We start from the raw sequence: 19,325 nt of genomic DNA, 5'->3' as shown, positions 1-19,325 counted from the left end.
TCCCAGCCAGGCCACATGCCTGGGTTGTGGGCCAGGTCCCCAGGAGGGGGCACACAAGAGGCAACCACACATTGATGTTTCTCTCCCTCTCTTTCTCCCTCCCTCCCCCTCTCTCTAAAAGTAAATAAAATCTTTTTTTTTTAAAGTGCCTGCGATGATTTCAAGAATTTGCTTCAAGAAAATTCAGGGGTAGGCAGTGGATGGGTGAAGATGAAACAGGCTGCTGTATGCTGATCACCACTGAAGCTGGGCAACCGGAACACCAAGTTCATTGTTCTCTGTACTTTTACGTAAATTTGAATTAAAAAGCAGAAAATAAAGAAACCATCAGAGGAAACCTTAATTTGCATTGAGGCAAGACACCTTTCAGAATAAACCAAGCCCATGGGTTGATATTCTGGATGCCATGTGGTTAAAACACACACACACACACACACACACACACACACACAAACCTAAAATTCCCCAATTGGGTAACTGGCCATCACAGTTGGACCCATAAGACAAATTCCAGAAAGCAGGTCTTTTCTTCTGGACTCCCCAGTCCCTCTACAAAGAAAGAGCCAGTGTCCTATGGGGTACAAGTGCCCAGCTGGCCCCCACCCCAGGCCCCACCCAGACAGTGAAAGCTGGCGAGCTCAGATTCACATTCGAGCCCCATCCGTGCTGTGTAGCACCCTGGACAAGCTCCTGCACTGCTCAGAACTCCAGTGTACTCATCTGTGAAATGTGAGAACATTTCCCTCAGACGTCTGAAGCTTCCAGGAAATAAAATACCTACCACACCAAACCAGGGGGTGGCTGTGACTAATGGTAATCTACTTATTTGACTCCTTAACGATCAAGATGTTTGAGAACTGGAAAAGTAAAAAAAAAAGCCTTGACCAGCGATGCCCTTTTTTGGGTGTCGTCTGTCAAATATGTTTTCCCCATTGTTAAAAATGATTAGAGTGCTACTATTTATTTCTTCAGCCCTAACGCCCACATGGAGTCAGGTGGCTCTTCTGCTGACATCGGTGTGCCCCAGTGAGGATGTGGGAGGGAGGGGACCTTCAGTATGAGAGGGCTACAGCTAGGATGGCATCTGCCTGCCTGCCCCCGCCAGCCAGATCTCCATTTACCGGCTCCCCACACGTCCTGGAGCTTGTTAGGAATGCAGGATCTTCATTTCAACAAGACCCTAGGTGACTTGTGTGCTCATTACAGTTGAGCCATCCTCTGTTCCATTTTCCAGATAAACTCAGCTCCAGGAACAGAGCAGAAAGGCACTTAAAGGTTCCACGATTAAATAAGGAGACCCCTAGAAGCCCTTCAGAAACCACATAAGGACCAGCTAACACAGGGGTTGAAGCCCCTGCGTGGAATCTTAACTTTCATTCTCCAGAATGCTCCAGACACAATGTTAGCAACATCGTCCTTCAGGCTCTGGCTTCTTGCTTCAAAGGACAGCACCTGCTCCTCCTCCCCCAACATCTGAGCCTGGGACCGGCAGGTTTTCAGACCATGGGGATGTCTAAGTAGATGCTGATTGCTAAATCCTCACAGCTCTGATTCAAAGGTCAGCACAACAGAGGTTTGCGTGTGGAAGTGAATAAAAGAACACACTTCCCTCTGGTTACCAATGCTTTCCCTCTTGTTTGTTCTTTATTTCTTTTTAAAGAGACATCCCAACCTTAGAAGCTGGACATGCTCAGCCTGCAAAATGAAAGCGAACCCCCAGGGACAAGAGGCTGGGCCCCATGTGGAAATCCTTACCTCTGCCTGGAGCACCCAGCAACTCCCATCCAGCCCACACTCTTCTGATGATATTGCTGGAGTTGTGGACCATGTTCCTTAGCTAAAGACCCAGAGGTTTGTTTGTGTTTTTTTTTTTTTTAAAGCAAGCAAGCAAGCAAGAAAAAAGGGAGCCCTAAAGAGCTAAAAGCAGGACTCAAACAAAAACTTGTTTTTGAGTACATGTTCAGAGTAGCACCATTTACCAAAAGATAGAAACACCCCAATCTGTCCATCAACAGATGAGTGGATGAACAAAAGGGTAGCTTATCCATACAACAGGATATTATTCAGTCATACAAAGGAATGAAGCTCTGATACCTACTACAACATGAATGAACCCTGACAACATTAGAGTAAGTAAAAGAAGCCAGACCCCAAAGCACAGATACTGTATAGCTCCATTTAGGCACCTAGAATAGGCACATTTCTAGAGACAGGGGCTGGGGGGAGGAGGTAATGGGGAGTTACTACTGAAGGTAATACTGTGTTTCAGGGTTGAACAAAAAAGTTCTGGAGATGGACGGTGGTGATGGTTACACAACAGTGTGAATGCACTCAGTGCCACGACATGCACATTTAAAAATGGTTAAAATGGGAAATTTTATGTTATGCATATTTCACCACAATTTTTAAAATTAAAAACAGGAAAAAAGGAATGAATACACACTATTGTACAACATGACAGAAGCTCAAAAACATTCTGCTAAGTGAAAGAAGCCAGACACAAAGGGTCACATCTCGTACGATCCCATTCATACGAAATATCCAGAATAGGCAAATCCATCGAGACAGAAAGCAGATCTGTGGTTGCCAGGGGCTGGCAGGATGGGAGGGGGAGTGACAACTGACTTAATGGCCACAGGACTCTCTCTGGGATGATGGAAACGTTCTGGAACTGAACGGTGGTAATGGTGGCACAACATTGGGAATGGACTAAATGCTGTTGAATTGTTCTCTTTATTAAGGTTAAGACGGTCCATTTTACATCATGTGTAGTTTCCCTCAGTGTAACAGAGGGAGGGAAGACATGGGGGACAAGGGACGCCCCTTCACTGGCTCTCCCCCAGAAAGAAGGCGGCAGGGCGGGTGGGGTGTGTGGGAGGGTGCCGCGGAGGACCTGCCTGACCTGGGGCAAGCGACTTAACCACAGCGTGAGCCCAGTTTCTTCATCTGTAAACGGGACAGGAGTCAGAGGTGCTGCAGGGCACCACGCCAGGAGGTGCCGTTCAACCCTGGTCTCACTCCCCGGAGCAGTGCAGGACATGCCCTCGTGGCCATGCTCCCTGGGGACAGTACCGACTGCACGTGGTTGCTGGGAAGGCTACACCAGAATAACGGTGCACGTAGGGGGCTTAGGTTACTGCCTGGGGGCAGCAAGTGTTCAATTAATGCCAGCTCATTAGTGGGGTGTGATCACACCACTAACTTCCCTTTGTTTGAGGCAGTGCTTCACATAGGAATCAGCTGGTTTCTTCCTAAAATGAAGCTTCTGATTCGGGAGGTCTGGCGGTGGGGAGTCTGGGAATCTGCATTTTTTAAAGACTTTATTTATTTGTTTATCTTTAGAGGGGAAGGAGAGAGGACATCAATGTATGGTTGCCTTTCGTGCGTCCCCTGCTGGGAGTTGGCCTGCAGGGAACTGGCCTGCCACCCAGGCATGTACCCTGACTGGGAATCGAACCGCGATCCTCTGGTTCGCAGGCCTGTGCTCAATCCAGTGAGCTACACCAGCCAGGGCCTGGGAATCTGCATTTTAATGAGCACCCAGGAGATGCCAGGGCTGCTGGTCCAGAGACCTTGGCAGAGAATAGAGGAAACACGCTGTGTGAGTTTCCCAGGGCAGCAGTAACAAAGTACCACAAACTGGTGCTGGGTGACTTAGAACAATTTCTCTCTCACGGTCTGGAGGCCAGAAGTCCAAAATCACATGTAATAGGGTTGGTTCCTTCTGAGGCCTTTGAGGGACAGTCTGTCCCAGGCCTCTGTCCTACCTTCTGAGGACAGTTGGCACCTGGGCATTCCATGGCTCAGAGCTGCATCATTCTGATCTCTGCCTCCACTGTCAAATGGCCTTCTCCACATGTCTGTCTTCACATGGCTGTCTTTTTATAGGGACACTGGTCATAGTGGATTCAGGGCCCACCCAACTCCAGGATGACCTCATCTTAACTAATTACATCTGCAAAGACCCTATTCCAAATGTCACATTTCAAGATACTGAGGGGTTAGGACTTCAACATATCTTTTGTGGGGAGGATACAAGGTAACCCATAACACCTGCCTCGGGACAAAGGAACCCAAAGAAAGTAAGTGAGGTAAGAAGGGGGCAGACGGCCATTCTGCAGATGAGCACGTGGATGCTGAGAGAGGTGAAGTGAACTGCCCCGGGGTTGGCGCACGGAAGCAATTACACAGCTGATGCAATGCTCTGCTGGAATCAGGCACACACGCTCCCGGCCAGCTGCACACTCTAGGGGAAACGAACGCCCTGAGGAAGGGCCATCTTTCCCAGTTCACGTGAAGTATGGGCTAGCAGCTGCTCTGATGCCAGAACCAGCACCAGACCTGAGGTCTTCACTCAATGGCAGCCCGGAGTTTCCACAGATCAACTGAGAGGGACATGTGCTTGATGACAACAGTGACTCCTCCCCAAAATACGTCCACTGAGGGATGATAACCAGCCCGGCTTGATGCACTTCCTAGGCTTGGAGGCTGAGAGCTGATGCAGGAGGCAAACCCAGGCTGTGGCTTCTAAACTCCATTCTCCAAAGGAGCCCGGACCCCTTGGAGAAAAGGCAATTCCAGGGGCAGATGGAGACGTGCGTACGAGGGGGCTGGGGCCTCGGCATACCCCACGAAGCGAGGAGGCTGTCAGACACCAGAGTCAGGTCAGAAAGACTCAGAAGCCAGCTGGAAGAGGCTCCCACCGGCCAAAGGTGAGACAATTTAAAGAGCAATGAAAATACAGGGTCTGTCCAGGAAGTATCCAGCCACGCACTATGAAAAGTACAGACATTTATTGAAGGAAGATACAAGAACCATTATACACAGGACAATGACACCTCAGTCCCCTTCAAAGTAGGTACCGTGGGATCCCACACAGTTCTCCCAAACACCATCCGCTGCCCCATTGTATTTTCCTGAATCTCATCAATGGTCTGAAATCTCTTCCCTTTCAAAGGTGATTTTAGTTTTGGGAAACCCAGAAGTTGCAGGGTGCAAAGTCTGGGCTGTAGGGGGGCTAAGTCACCTGGGTAATTTGATGTTTCACCATAAAACTGCACCAGATGTGATGTGTGAGCAGGTGCATCATCGTGATGAAGCTGACAATCACCAGTTGCACACAGCTGCAGCCTTCTGAATCCTCCAAATAGTTTCCACAGAGAACTATTCAAGCTTAACACAAAATCTGATGCAGATTCATTGCTCTATTCGCTCAGTCATTCTGAATGCAACAGCCACACAGTACACCACCCCACTGACTAGTACAGTGAAGTCGTCATTGTTCACACATGTGCATCCCAGTCCACCCTCCACGGCTGCCAAGTTACATCAATGTTGAGCAAACTGTTCTTATTATATTAACAGTGGCTGGATTTTTCCCAGACAGACCTGTTACATCTTAATCCATGAGTCATGTGATGCTTAAACTCTCAGTGGTCACCTGTGGGAGATGCTAGGGAATGATCTCATTACTTGAAAAAAAAACACAACAAAAAAGAAGAGTAAGAATCAAGTATCTATTTTACCATTTCTCTATAAAGTATATCTTGCCATGGCTATGTATTTGAAGAGGGGGTGGTTTCTCTTTCCACACTTCTTTGGCTCACAGATGAAGACGGAACAATGGAATTAGAATGCCACCATGATGCAGCCCTGATGTGACACAGTCGCAGCTGAGGACAAACAGGCAGTAGGAGCTCCAGATGGAAGAGCACAACAGAACAACCCAGTGCGGCGGCTGCTCCAAGATTCTGACCTTCAGGCACAGTGTGAGATGACAAATATTTTTTTGTCTGAAGCTGCTAAGTGAGATAATAAACATTTTTTGTCTGAAACTGCTAAGTTTGAGAGTAGTTTTGTTACACAGCAATAGCTAACTGATAATATAGGCTCCAGCGTTGCAGAGTTTTAACTCTGTATAATCCACGTTATGTTTCGTCAGATGGTTCTCAAAGGCAGGACGGACAAGGAGATCAGGATCCTCTAAGAACCAGGGTGTAAAATGAAGAGTCCCAGACTTACTTAAAAACAGCTGGAGACTGGGGGGACTACTCACCCCTTTCAAAGAGGAGACTAGGAGTTACTAACTGAGGGAGAGACAAAAAGCCAAGAGGCCAAGGACTGACTTTCCAGATGGCTGGTGAGGAGGTCAGCCAGTAGGAAGGTGTTCAGGGCAGGTGGTGCCTCGGAGGGGTTAAAGAAGGTAAGGAACCTGGACTCTTATTTGTTTCCACCCTTGCTCTAAGTAGGGTGTCTCCCCTGCCCACACTGGAAGTAGAAAGTAGAATTCAGCCATTTATGTGCTTTTGTTTCTAAAGAGCTACTAGATTCTTCTAGAAAATGGGCAGGATTTGAAGGCATAAAATATTAGCTCTTGTGTGAGCTTGGGTCTGTTACTTGCCTCTTGGGAGCTTCGGTTTCTTCATCTGAAAAATAAAGAGAATCCTGTCTAACTTGCATGTTTTTTATACTCTCCCAAGGAGGTTTTTTTTTCATTGCTTTTAGAGAGAGCTGGGGGGAGAGAGAAAAACATCGATTGGGTGTCTCCTGTATACTCCTAGGTGTGTACAACACCTGGACCAGGGATCAAACCCACAGCCTAGGTGTGTGCAGGACGGGGAATCAAACCTGCAACATTTTGGTGTTTGGGATGACACTCCAACCAACTAAGCCACAATGGCCAGGGCTTAACTTGATTTAAAAAAAATATTTATTTTATTTATTTTTCAGAGAGAGGGGAAAGGAAGGAGAAAGAGAGGGAGAGAAACATCAATGTGTGGTTGCCTCTGTCATGGCCCCCTATGGGGACCTGACCTGCAGCCCAGGCATGTGCCCTGACTGGGAATCAAACCAGCGACCCTTTGGTTTGCAGGCCGGTGCTCAATCCACTGAGCCACACCAAACAGGGCTGATTTTTTTTTTAATTTTCCATTTAATGTTTTTGGAATCAGGATATACCCACTAATGGTTGAAAATATTAATATGGTATTTATTTTCTACCCCCAAAAGCTATAATTGAACCAGTGAACTTTAAAACGGTAGCATCTTAGAAACAAAAAGCTCATTATACAGATTATTTAATGGAAGAACCAAATAAAATCATATTCATTCATTCAGCAAATACTAATCAGTACCACAACCTGACTTGTGGGGGCCCCATTAAACTGGTGTCTTCATCCCTTATAATAGTCTGTGACTTTAAAAAAAAATATGTGCGCTTTCTGGTAACAAAAGGATGTTCCCAATCCAGCCCAACTTGGAACTGACTCTTCTCTAAGGAGCTTTGGATTCTTTGGGTGGTAAAGAGAATCAAAGACGAAAATCTGGGGTCTGAGATGCAGACAAGAGGTGGTGCAAGGCAAAAAAAAAAAAAAGTGCCACGTCTGGGCTACCTTTAGTAGCGACAGAGCTTGAAAACAAATGTTCTTTTAAGACAGAACATCATATCTATAGTATTTCGGCCCAAACTCATAACCTGGATCTAATCATGAGAAACATCAGACAGACCCAAGTCCAGGTAAGGTACATGGGTCAAAATAGGTGGCCTTTACTCTCTAGAACTGTTCACTCACGAAGGACAAAGAAAGGCCGAGAACTGTTCCAGAATGACTGAATGCCATGGGGGAGCCTGGACTGAATCCTGAACGGGGCTAAAAATGGCACTGGAACCTGCACTACACATAAGTTCCTCAGCCTCTGTCATTGCACTCCGCTTGTGTGAGAAAATGTGCTATTCTTACAATGCTCACTGGAGCATTTAGGGGTGAGGGAGCATGGGATGTGCAACTTACCCTCAAACACTTCAGCAAACAAATACACACACACACACACACACACACACACACACATGAGAAGTTGTTGACAATTGGTGTGTCAGTTCTTCATACTATTTTTGCTGTTTTCTGGTAAGTCTGAAATTATTTCAAAGTAGAAAAGGTTTTTTTCTAAGTCCTTACAAGGACATTGATTCAAAATATTATTTTCCAACCTCCAAAACTCCATCACGCTGAAAGCAGAGTTTTGTAACTGCCATGCACGGGTATGTATTGTTGGCAAGTGAATCTGGTACTCAACCAAAACTGAAATGGAAACTGTAGTTACACTGTTTAAGGACATAGAATTAAATTTGTCATCAACACATAAATGTCTTAAAATGATTTTCTAAGTTATTTAAGAAACACGTGATTTTAATAAATTGAGCTTAAAGCAGCAAAACCACATTCACTAATCACCTATACTATTTACCAGGCACCGGGCTGGATCTGGGCCAGTGCGGTGACCAAGACGGCTTGGCCCTGCCCTCAGGGACACCCCTAGGGACTGGTTGTTGGGGGGTGGGGTGGGGCAGAGCAGAGGAGCAGATGGACAGTTTCAACTCAGTGTGAAAAGTGTCCTTAATAGGGTAGGAAGAACCATGATCAGAATTTCCAACAACGGCTATGGCGTGACCACTCACTACGCAGAACGAACATCGGAGCAGGGTCCCACAAGCCGTCCACGCTGCTGTTTCAGCCGCCAAGCCTTTAGCATGGGAGTTGGGGAGGGCATCTACGAGGTTCTCAACTATTTACTGATGTTGTAAGAAACCCAAGATGTGGACACGAATTGGTCATCAGGCCTGGGGAAGACTTGGGGCTATGAGTGCGGAAAGATGAGGCACTGGGCCCGGAGTAGGGGCTGCTTCTTAGCTGCATAAGCATTCAGATCCAAAGGATACGGAGTTTCTCTGGGGGGCGGTGGGCGGGGGGTGGTGGGTGGCACAGTAATGAAAAGGTCTGGGAATTAGGCAGTGATGATGGTTGCATACCCTTCTGAATATGCTAAGTGAAAATCACCGAGTTGAGGTTCCTTTACTTCAAATGGGTGCATTTTATGGTATGTAAATTATGTCAATTAAAGACATGAATTTTTAAAAATATTTTAATATCTAAGATACAAATTTAGGCAGCAGAGAGCAAGGTGTATACAAAGGCTGGGGAATGAGCAGGAATGTGGGGGTCAGGGGAGACAGGCACGGATGGCCACGACCAGCCTGACCCCTGGGGCTGCCCCGCCCCCCACAGGCCCCTCTATCACCTGGCTGCAGTCCTAGCAGTTTGGGCAGAAAACCAGAGCATTAGGTAGGAATTCCAACTCAAAGCCTCTCGCACCCCTAGGAAGTGTAGAAATGCTCAGTGGAGTAATATTTGCTCCTTACTGTCCTTAGAGGTGGGGGTGGAGAGCTGTGGTAGACCGCTCTGCCTGGTTTTAGGAATTGTATCTGTATCCATTGTGGCTAAGGGTGAGAGACGACCTTTGGAATGCGAACCGCAGGAGACAAAGCTTGTCTCTGGTAGCAAATGCTGCCTCAGTTCCTCTCCCTGCCCCCAAAGCTTGGTCGGAAGTCAATGACGGGTAAGATCCCTCACAGCGAGGGGGCAACCTAAACCAGACTCGATCACTTGATCACTTGGGAGGCCTTCATGGAAGGACTCAGGGGGCTGCACCAATGAGCAATGGACTCCCGCGCCGCCCCGCCCCGCCTCGCCCCCCACCCCGCCTCAGCTTTGACATAGCCCAAGTCCCCATGCCCTCTGGGAGAAGCACTTCCTGGCTCTAATCCCCTTAAGCCTGAATACCTGTTGGAGAGAGGTGCAGCTCCTTGCCTTGCTAGAGGTGTCCTGGGAGAAAATCTGGCATCACAAAGACTTGCTGATAAGCCTGTGAAATCTGCTCTGCTAAGAGAGCTTTCATTCATATGATAAGGGTCCGAGAGGAAATGAGTATGTCTCCCAAAGTTTCTGCAACTCTCTTCCTGACAGACACTGACTCAGACTCTGAAGCCCTCGGATACCTTTGAAACGTTATCTACTGTTTGATCCTTGCTGCCTGTATTCCTGTGTATTAGAACCCAATAGAAGGCTATGGAGCAGGGGGCTCTGGGCCTCTGTCTCCCCTGAGAAACTGGCCACAGCCCACTCCTCCTCCCCAGACAGATCTCAGCATGTCTCGGTCATTATTCACTTTCTGTCCGTGGCACTTGGGAGGGACTCCAGAGAGAAGTCGCCCCCACGGGGAGCCTGCAAACTCAGGTGCTTCCAGGGCCAAGGTGGGCTGGTAAATAAGTCACCTGGGTGGGTGAGAGCCAGGGCTCACCCAGGAGGGGAAGGTCCCACAGTAAAACTGAGCCCACCCTTCCAACTCGAGAAGCTTCTCAAAAAAAGTCTGCAATCCAGATTTTTTTTAAAAATGATTTCATTGCATGCTACCAAGTGAAAGAAGCCAATCTGAAAATAATATATACTATAGCGTTCCAAATACATGACATTCTAGAAAAGGCAAAAGTATGGAGACAATAGATCAGTGGTTGCCAGGGGCTAGGAAGCAAGGAAAGAGTGAATAGGTGGAGCACAGAGGGTCTGAGGGGCAGTGCAAATGTCTATACGACACTGTAATGGCGGATGCACATCACTTTATTGTCCAAAGTCATAGAACATACAACACCAAGAGTGAACCTTAGTGTTAACTATGGACTTTGGATGATTATGACATGTCCGTGTAGGTTCGTCAATTGTAGCAAATGTTTCACCTGGTGGGGATGATAATGCAAAGACTGTGTGTTGGAGGGGGCAGGAAGGTTGTTAGGAACTGCCCTGCCTGGTTTCAGAAACTGTAACCTGCCCCGCCCCCCCCATGGCTAAGGCTGAATGAGTGACCTTCAGACCATAGCCCACTAAGGAGACAAAGCTTATCTCCCTGGCAGGAGCACCGCTTCTGCTCCTTTTACTTCATCCATAACTGGCCCCCAGTGCTTGATGGGTTAGCCAATGACGGGTAAGATTCCCCTACGGGGCAGGGGGTGGGGGAGACAATCTAAGACAGGCATGATCACGTGGAGGCCCCAGGGAAGGACTTGGGGCGGCTATGGAGCAAGGGAGTGATGGACCCTCACCCCTCGGCTTTGACAAAGCCAGACTCCCCTGAGTCCGAGAGAAGTCTCCAAAAATTCCTTGGCTATCTGCCTCCTCCGCCTGACTTAAGCCTGAAACAATGACAGAGGGCAGTGCAGCCCTGTGCTGGAAAGGGCGGGCTCCCCGGAAGATCAGGCCTGAGAAAAAATAGGTAGAATCCTGTGAAACCTGCTTTGCTAAGAATGCTCTTAATTAAATGATAAAGGTTCAAGCAGGAAATGAGTTTGTTTCCCAAAGTTTTATAGCGCTTTAGCTAACAGATCCTGACTCCGAATAGGCCCTCCTAGTTCTTTGTATGCTATCTATTGTTTGATCCTTACTGCCTGACAATAATTAATGAACTTTTCCTGTATTCCTGTGCTAACTGAACCCAATAAAAGCCTGTCCAGGCAAGGGTCAGGCTTGCCTGACACTCTCCCCTTGACAGAGTTGCCAGGCCACTCCAAAGTGCTCCCCCCTTGAGAGAGTAGCCGTGCCATCCCTTCTCCTCCACAGGATTCGGCAGTCCATGTGAATTTGTCTCATGTCTCATCCACAATGCCGCAGACACTGTGGGCCAGTGTCCAGGTCAGAAGGTATATGGAAAATCTCTGTACCTTCCCCTTAATTTTGCTGCAAACCCAAAACTACTTAAAAAAAAAAGAAAGTTTAAAAAATAAAAGTAAAACAACAAAACAATTTATGGAGGTGAAATTCACATCGTATATAATGAACCATTTTAAAGAGAACAATTCAGCGGCTTTCAGCACCTCCCGATGCTGTTCCAAAACACTTCCATCAGTGCAGCATAAACCCCCACACCCACCTGGCAGTCTCTCCCTGTTTTTCCCTCCCCACAGCTCCTGGCAACCACCAGTCTGCCTTCTGTCTCTGTGGTGCATCACATTTCTAACGTGACCCATTCCAATTTTTAGATTTAAATTCAAATACGTTTAAGATGCCTCCCTGGGCCTGACTGGTGTGGCTCAGTGGGATAAGCCTTGTCTTGCAAACTGGAAGGTCGCCGGTTTGATTCCCAGTCAGGACACATGCCTGGGTTGTAGGTCCAGTCCCGGGTTGGGGACATGTGAGAGGCGACTGATTGATGTTTCTCTCGCACATCAATCTTTCTCTCCCACTCTCTCTCCCTCCTGTCTCCTCTCTCTAAAAAATAAAAATTTTAAATGCCTCCCTGGACTAACAGAGTATATCTGAGGCTTGCGGTCAGTCATCTGACTGTCTTTTTGCAATCCCTATTCTAAGGTATTTTAAAATTCAGGCGAGAGAAACATCCGTATTGACATGCAGGAAAAATGTGAGGATCCATTCATGTTGGTGGCTGTTTCTGAGTCATTCTGGAAGCCTCCTTACTCCAGTGATGAGTGAGGAATGAGTCATTGGCCTTGATACCCAAGGCTGAGCCCCTGCGAGCATTCCCTTGGAGCTGGCAAAGGGCTAGCCCCGGGGCCTTTCCCCTTGGATTCCAGCCTGTATTTATTAAGTTGGTATTTGCTAAATGTCATTTTTGTCAGTTGCCAGAACATCTGGCCTTGTGTCAGCACCTACTCCCACCCCAATGAAAGTGAAACACACACGCGTTGGCATGCGCATTCCTTACTTATCCAGAAACGAACAACTAGAAAAATATTTCGAATCCTAGGGAACACAGCAGAATCACACAGCAGGAGCCTTGCACACTCATCTCCACACCCACTGAGGCAGCACCTTCCAGAGAGAGAGAACCTGAAGTTTGGGGCCTTCCTTTGTTTGAGGTCCCTGGAGATGCTGATGAACTTGGGATCTCCTGGAAACGCAGATCCTGAGACCTGCACCCAGGAGCCCCTGCCCTCCACCCGCTGGCTCCAGTCTGCGGAGTCCCAGACCTACAGCTGGCAGCACTCGGACAAAGGTCACTGTGAACCAAGTTCGCATTGCATCCCTGGCATCCAGCCAGTGCAGGCCACCAGCATCTTTCACCCTTCCTTGGCCTCCTGACAGCCCTCACCGCCTCCTTTCTTGCCCTACAGGCCACACAGCGGTCTTGGGCAGCTCTCTCAAGTGTCACCCAGATCATACTCGTCCCCTTCTCACCTACAAAGATTGCCCATCAGCAGCAGACAAAATTCCAAATTCCCCACTGGAATCTTAAGAGCTTCCCACATCCTTTTCCCTAACAAATCTCGAACTGTGTCTCTTCTTCCCACTCCCCCACTTCCTACACCCTGGCCTGGTTCCAGTGATCTGTAGGGCCTTCGCACTGGCCATTTCCTCTGCCGAGACTCCCATGCCTGGATCCTCCTTCCCATTTGGGTCTCAGTCCAAATGCGCCTCCTCAGAGTCCTCTATGATCTAAAGAAGCCCCCTGGGCCGGGGCCCCCTTTTCTCACATTCCCCTGTGTGGCCCTTACCACCCTCTAATGTTATTTTGTTTAGGTATTTGCTTACACGATCACTGTCTTCCCCCTAATTAAAATGCTAGACCCAGGAGGGCAGGGACCTCTGTGTCCCCTGGAACAGTGTTTGGCACACAAAGGTCCTAAAACATTTTTGCTGATTTAACAAATGAATGAGTGAACCAAAGAATAAACCAGTGGTTCTCAGAAAGGAGCTGATTTGGAGCTTCCCCAGCGATGTCTAGAAGCTCTGGTTGTCATGACTCGGGGGCCACCACTCACGTCTAGTGGGCAGAGGCCAGGGATGCTGCTCAACACCCTACAGCTCACAGGATGGCCCTTGGAACAAAGGATGTGCAGCCTTGCGTGTCAGAAGCATCAACCCTAGAGTAAAGGAGTGAGTTAACTCCTCCAGGTCCGCGTGGTCAAGCTGTCCAATATCAAACATCAAGGATCCTGACCGCCATCCCCTTCCAGTCACCAAATTCCTTGAAGTGTGTGGATCACAGTTCAGCAGAAATCTCCCTTCAGTGAGTTGGGAGGCCTTACGCAATCAATTTCATGTTAACAAAAACATAAATAAGAGGAAGTTAAGTGACTGTAGATGTAAGGAGTTAATTTCAAAATATGTAATTCTGTGCCCTAATCAAAGAGAACCGAAATTGGTCTAGTTCCCTGATTCTGTGGGTTATTTTCCTTGGTAATCATGGACCTTCCTCAATGTTGGTGAGACCTGCTTATGTGTTACATTTCTACATTTTTAAAATAGATATTCGAGTGGAAGAGAGGCTGGGCGACTTGTTCCCCAAAGTCACTGGGAACAGGAGGACCCCAGAGTACACAGGGTCCTCACTGACAAAAACAGACTTCCTGGAATAACAAAAAAAAACCCTAAAAATTCTCCTCTTCAGTATGTTGGAGCATGATGTGTGTGTGTGTGTGTGTGTGTGCCTGTGTGTCTACGTGTCTCTGTGTGTATGTGTCTATGTATGCCTGCATGTGTATCTGTGTGTCTCTGTGTTAGCATGTGCCTGTGTGTGTCTGCATGTGTGTCTGCTTCTGTCTGTGTCTGCATGTGTCTGTCTCTCTGTGTGTGTCTACGTGTGTGTGTCTGCATGTCTCTCTGTGCCTGTGTGTCTGCATGTGTGTCTGTATCTGTCTGTGTCTGTCTCTGTGTGTGTGTCTACATGTGTGTCTGTGTGTGTCTGCATGTCTGTGTCTGCATGTGTGTCTGTCTGCATATGTCTGTATCTGTGTCTCTGCATTAGCATGTGTGTCTGTGTGTGTCTGCATGTGTCTGTGTGTCTGTGTGTATTTGTATGTGTGTACAGGAGGCGATTAGAGATGTGCCTGTGTTGATTTCTGAGAATAATGTGCAGCCTGTGCCACTGCCTGCACCCCCTTCTCCCTTGCCCCGCACCCCACCAGCTTCCTTGAGGTCACTGTCAAACACAGAGGTGTCAGGAATGCTCTGAGCTCCTTCAAATGCAAATTTAACTTTTCCAAATCCACACCCCAGAGAGCCAGAGAATAATATAAGCCAGGTATCTCCACCCGGTGACTTTGCCCCTAGGAGACATCTGGCAACATCTGGAGTCACACTTCAGGAACAGGGGGGGAACACTGCTGCTGGCATCTAGTGGGTAGAGGGATGTCACCGAAGTCCTACAGTGCACGGGACAGCTCCCACAACAGAGTTATCCAGCCCCAAAGGTCAAGAGTGCTGAGGCCGAGCAAGCCTGCTCTAGGTGCCGGGGTTGGCAGTCTGACGCCCTGGAAAGGCTGCTCCCACGGCAGAGCTCGTCCCTGAGGGTCGCCCACCCGACTGCACGCAGCGTGATACAAGACGAAGGCCTGAGAGCCAAACCCCCCATCCTGCCACTTAAAAGCTAGGTGACATTCTGCAAGTCACTCAACTCGTTTCCTCAATTTCTTTAATCTTGAAACTGATGAAAATCATAGTTTTGACCTTATAGTTTTGTAATGCAGATTAAATGAATTATCATAAGTAAAACACCTAGAATAGTGCCTGCATATAGTAAGTACTATGGAAGTGTTTCCTATTATTGTTTTTTACTCACTATAACTTCCCCTAAAACACAGCCAAGAAATTCATCTGCAGCTCATTTTGAGGAACAGCTTTTGTATCCCATGTGGGAAGATGAATGGACAGTGAAGGACTACCTGAAAGATAAAATGTTATTCTACTTGACAGGGTAGCTAGAGATTCACAAGGAAAGTTTTGATTTCATGTAGTTTTTGCCGTAGGGCCTGGTCCCCACTAACCCATGACTCCCTGTGGCGTCTTCTCATCTGACACCCTCTGGGCTGAATGAGGACCAACACTGACCCAACTCTGCAGGCAAACCAGCCCTGACAACAGAGACCCAAACCAGGCCCAAGAAATCTATCTGAGGCAAGACAAGAGGATCCTACTTTGGGTGAGAATCCACTGAAACCCGTGACCTTTGGGTCCAAATGAATTTTGTGAAGACAGTGCCTTGAAAGCATACACATAACTTTCCACCGGAGAGACGGTCTCCAGCTCCAAGGACAACCCCAGTGCAACATCCTAGCACCGCTGAGGGCCTGCCTCCGCCCCAGTCCTCCCACAGAGACAGGACCCAGGAGCCCCACTTAGGGTCGGATAACATGTACCATTTGTGAAGTTGCCTGCATGAGTTACCGGGGTCCCACTAGCCTCTGTTACACACGTTTGTCACTTGATTTACTCCTCTATACACAGCCCTGCGATGGAACTAACGTCTTTCCCATTTTACAAACGAGAGCATGGGGGATCGGGAAGGTACCCTGACTTGTTCAAGGACACTGTGAATGAAGGGTTAACATCAGACTTGCCTGGGAGTGACCTGGGTGGAACAGCCCCTGGGTCAGGGAACCGTGAGCTGGCAAGCAGGCCGTGGATGTCGGTGAACAGAATCACAGAAAGGTTTGCAGGAAATAAGAGGCTGAAACTTCTAGGCTTCAAGGTGTCTCACAGCACTCTGGCTTTTGCCTCTGGGAGCCCAACATGGCCCGTGTAGGAGACAAGACAGCAGGAATACTCATATGTGTGGGGGTAGAGGCTGCGTGTCCAGTGAGACGAAGATGCTATGTGGCCGCCCCGTGTGTGTATCCTCGAGTCAGAGCTACGTAAGATTCGGATGCCCCTGCCCTGCACCGGTTCCAGCTCTAGGACTGTACTGTCCCATATGGCGGCCACATGAGGTTATCTAAATTAAAATTAAATGTCCAAATTTGTGACCCACAGTCTCACTAGCCACATATCAAGGGCTCAGCAGCCGTGTGTGGCTGGTGGCTGCCATATTAGACAACACAGATATAGTATATTCCCATCCTCGTAGGAAGTTCTAGTGGACACCGTGCCTCCACAAGTTCACTTCCAAGCCCTGGTACAGCCCCAGTCTCTGTCCAGACTAGTCCCCAGAGAAACACACTCTCAACTCCGGAAACTCATCTTACTTCTAAGTCTTTGCATCTGACACCCTCATTCCTTCCCTGCTTAGCTAATTCGTACCCATCCTGCATGTCTCAGCTCAGCTGTCACTTCTTCCCCTGACCAGGATAACGATGCCCAAGCATGGAAACACTGAGTTGTAACAGTCATGGGCATACCTACACCCTGTACCCCCACACCAGTGGTTTTCAACTGGGGGCAAGTTTGCCTCCTAGGGACATTTGGCAGTGTCTGGAGACAGCATGGGTGGGGTACTAGGGGCATCCGGTGAGGACAGGCCAGGGATGCTGCTAAACATCTTACAATGCACAGGACAACCCCCACAGTGAGAAGTACCCGGCCCGGAACGTCAGCAGTGTCCAGGTTAACCATCTCTGCTCCGACTGGGCAACTCCATAAAGGCAGGGGGTGTGTCCTTACACAACCTATCCCCGCCACAGCCCAGAGTCGGGCAGACAGGAGGTGCTCAATCAAGACGGAACTTACAATGAGTTTAGATATTGTATAAGATTCTCTCCCAAGGATCCCAGTTCTTTTACAGTGTTTTTCCTTAGACAATCACTGATCATCATGGTGGGCTGAATAAAGCCCCTGCACCAAAAATGCAGGAACCTGTGAGTGTTACCACATATGGCAACAGGGGCTTTGCTGTGCGATTAAGGATCTTGAGATGGGAAGGTTATCCCAGATCAAACTGCTGGGCCTTAAACGTAACCACAGGTAACACTATAAGAGGGAGATTTGACACAGAGAGAAAAAAGGCAACGTGAGAATGGAGCAGAGAAAGATTGGAAGATGCCACACTGCCGGCCTCGAGGTTGGAGAAGGGACCCCAGCCAGCAGCTGCCAGAATCTGGAAAAGGCAAAGGCCAGATTTCCCCCTAGAGGCCCCAGAGGGAGTGTGGCCCTGCCGATACACCTTGGTTTCAGCCTAGTAAAACTGATTTTGGACCTCTGGCCTCCAGAATCGTGAGAGAATATAGTTCTGTTGTTTTAAGCCAACAAGTTTAGGGTAGTTTGTTACAGTGGCCCTGGGAAACTAATACTGTCCTATTCCATTACTGGATTTGGATCAGAGGATTTAAAAGAAATGCAGGTAGCTGCCAGGCCCCCATGCCTGCTGGCTCTGATGGCTGGAAGGAGTGGTGGGGCAGAAACAGGTGGGTGAGTGTGGCTGAGGTATGCGTCTAGATGTAGCAGCTCTCTGGGTCATCAGCAATCTTGTTTATTTTACACACCCTATTCCTGCCATTTTCTGTGATGCTGAAGGGTCTCGGGCAGGCAAGTGATTTGACCTAGGACACTATGTCTGTCTGACTAGAACTGGAGCAGGAATTAGACTAAAAATTCAAGCTCCTGCCCACCTCTCCAGCCTCCTGCCAACCCCTTTATCTGCTTCCACCATCCTCCAGACATAGAGGCTTTTCTCTGACCTTCCAACAGCGTCGTAGAATCTTTGCACCTGCTGTTTCTTCCACGTGGAACACTTCCTCCCAGGTCTCCCAAGACTGGCTGCTTCTCATCACTCAGGTCTCTCAGCTCAAATGTCACCTCTTCAGAGATGCCCTCCCTGATTGCGCTAAGGCAAGTAGCTTTGCCCTGTTACTTTCCCTTTCGTCACCCTGTAGATTTTCTCCCAACTCTTCTCACAGGCGGTAATTAATTATCTTAACATCTTTGTTTGCCTATTCAGTGTTATTCCCCTTCCCTCCCTCGCCCCACAGACCGCAGGGTCCAGGAAGGGAAGGACTTTGATTTGGTCCAGATTGTGTCCCTGGCTCATGCCTGTCACACACAGGTGCTCAATACACTGTGAATGAATAAATGAGTGAGTGAGTGAGTGAGTGAGTGAACGTAAATGAATGAATTTGCAGCTTTGGGGGATACTTGCCCAAAGCCAGTCCAAACATACCTGATCTTGGCTTTCCGAAAGGCCAGCTCCTCCTCGTTGCCGAAGTCCAAGGACACATCCTCAGTATCATCCACCAGGGCCTGGGAGTGGGGACACCAAAGGCGAATGGCAGACCCCCGGCAGTGCACCGCTCCACCCCCACCCTCCTTGGAGGCAGGGCCCCTCCCCTGCGCCTGTGATTCCAGGCCTTCCCCACCCTCATGCCCATTTGGAGTCCAGCCCAGGCCCAGGCCCCTCGACTCCCCTGTCCCTCCTCCTCCCGATTTCTCCTAGCGCTCCACCAGGCTCCTCCTGTCCTCACCACCATCCTTCCACGCACAGCATCCCTGCAGCCCTACCTGCTTCATCCTCCGTTTGGGCCCACCTGGAGCCTAGACCCCACGCTCCGGCTCCACCTCTCCCAGCGCAGCGAAGGGGTTGATATGCCCCGAGAGCCACTGGCTGCAGACCTGGAGGGGTCAGAGCCTGCGGCCCGCAGTGCGGCCTCCGCGCAGATCTCTTGTGGGGGCGGGGCGCACCAGGCCCAGAGCGCAGTCGCGGGGTGCGGAGGTGGGCGCCGAGGCCCTGGAGGGGGCGGGGCATGAAGGGTCTCGGGGCCGGGGACTCACTGTGGA

The 19,325-nt window shown here is 48.8% G+C and overlaps 1 protein-coding gene across 1 annotated transcript in view; it reads right to left on the bottom strand.

Moving 5' to 3' along the window:
* Window positions 1-19,325, bottom strand: part of TVP23A (trans-golgi network vesicle protein 23 homolog A) — a 27,925-nt gene extending 8,600 nt beyond the window's left edge. Inside the window, exons 1-2 of the mRNA XM_037068998.1 lie at window positions 19,050-19,325; window positions 18,712-18,791 (exon numbers count right to left, since the gene is read on the bottom strand). Coding sequence (XP_036924893.1) covers window positions 18,712-18,791; window positions 19,050-19,058 — 89 coding nt within the window. The 5' untranslated portion in view covers window positions 19,059-19,325. The remainder of the gene's footprint in view (window positions 1-18,711; window positions 18,792-19,049) is intronic.

This window comes from Sturnira hondurensis, unplaced genomic scaffold (assembly GCF_014824575.4).
Source record: "Sturnira hondurensis isolate 20B ecotype Veracruz unplaced genomic scaffold, ASM1482457v3 Scaffold0018337, whole genome shotgun sequence".
Taxonomy (NCBI): Eukaryota; Metazoa; Chordata; class Mammalia; order Chiroptera; family Phyllostomidae; genus Sturnira; species Sturnira hondurensis.
Note: the sequence above shows the minus strand (reverse complement) of the source record. Positions and strands in the feature narration are given on the sequence as shown.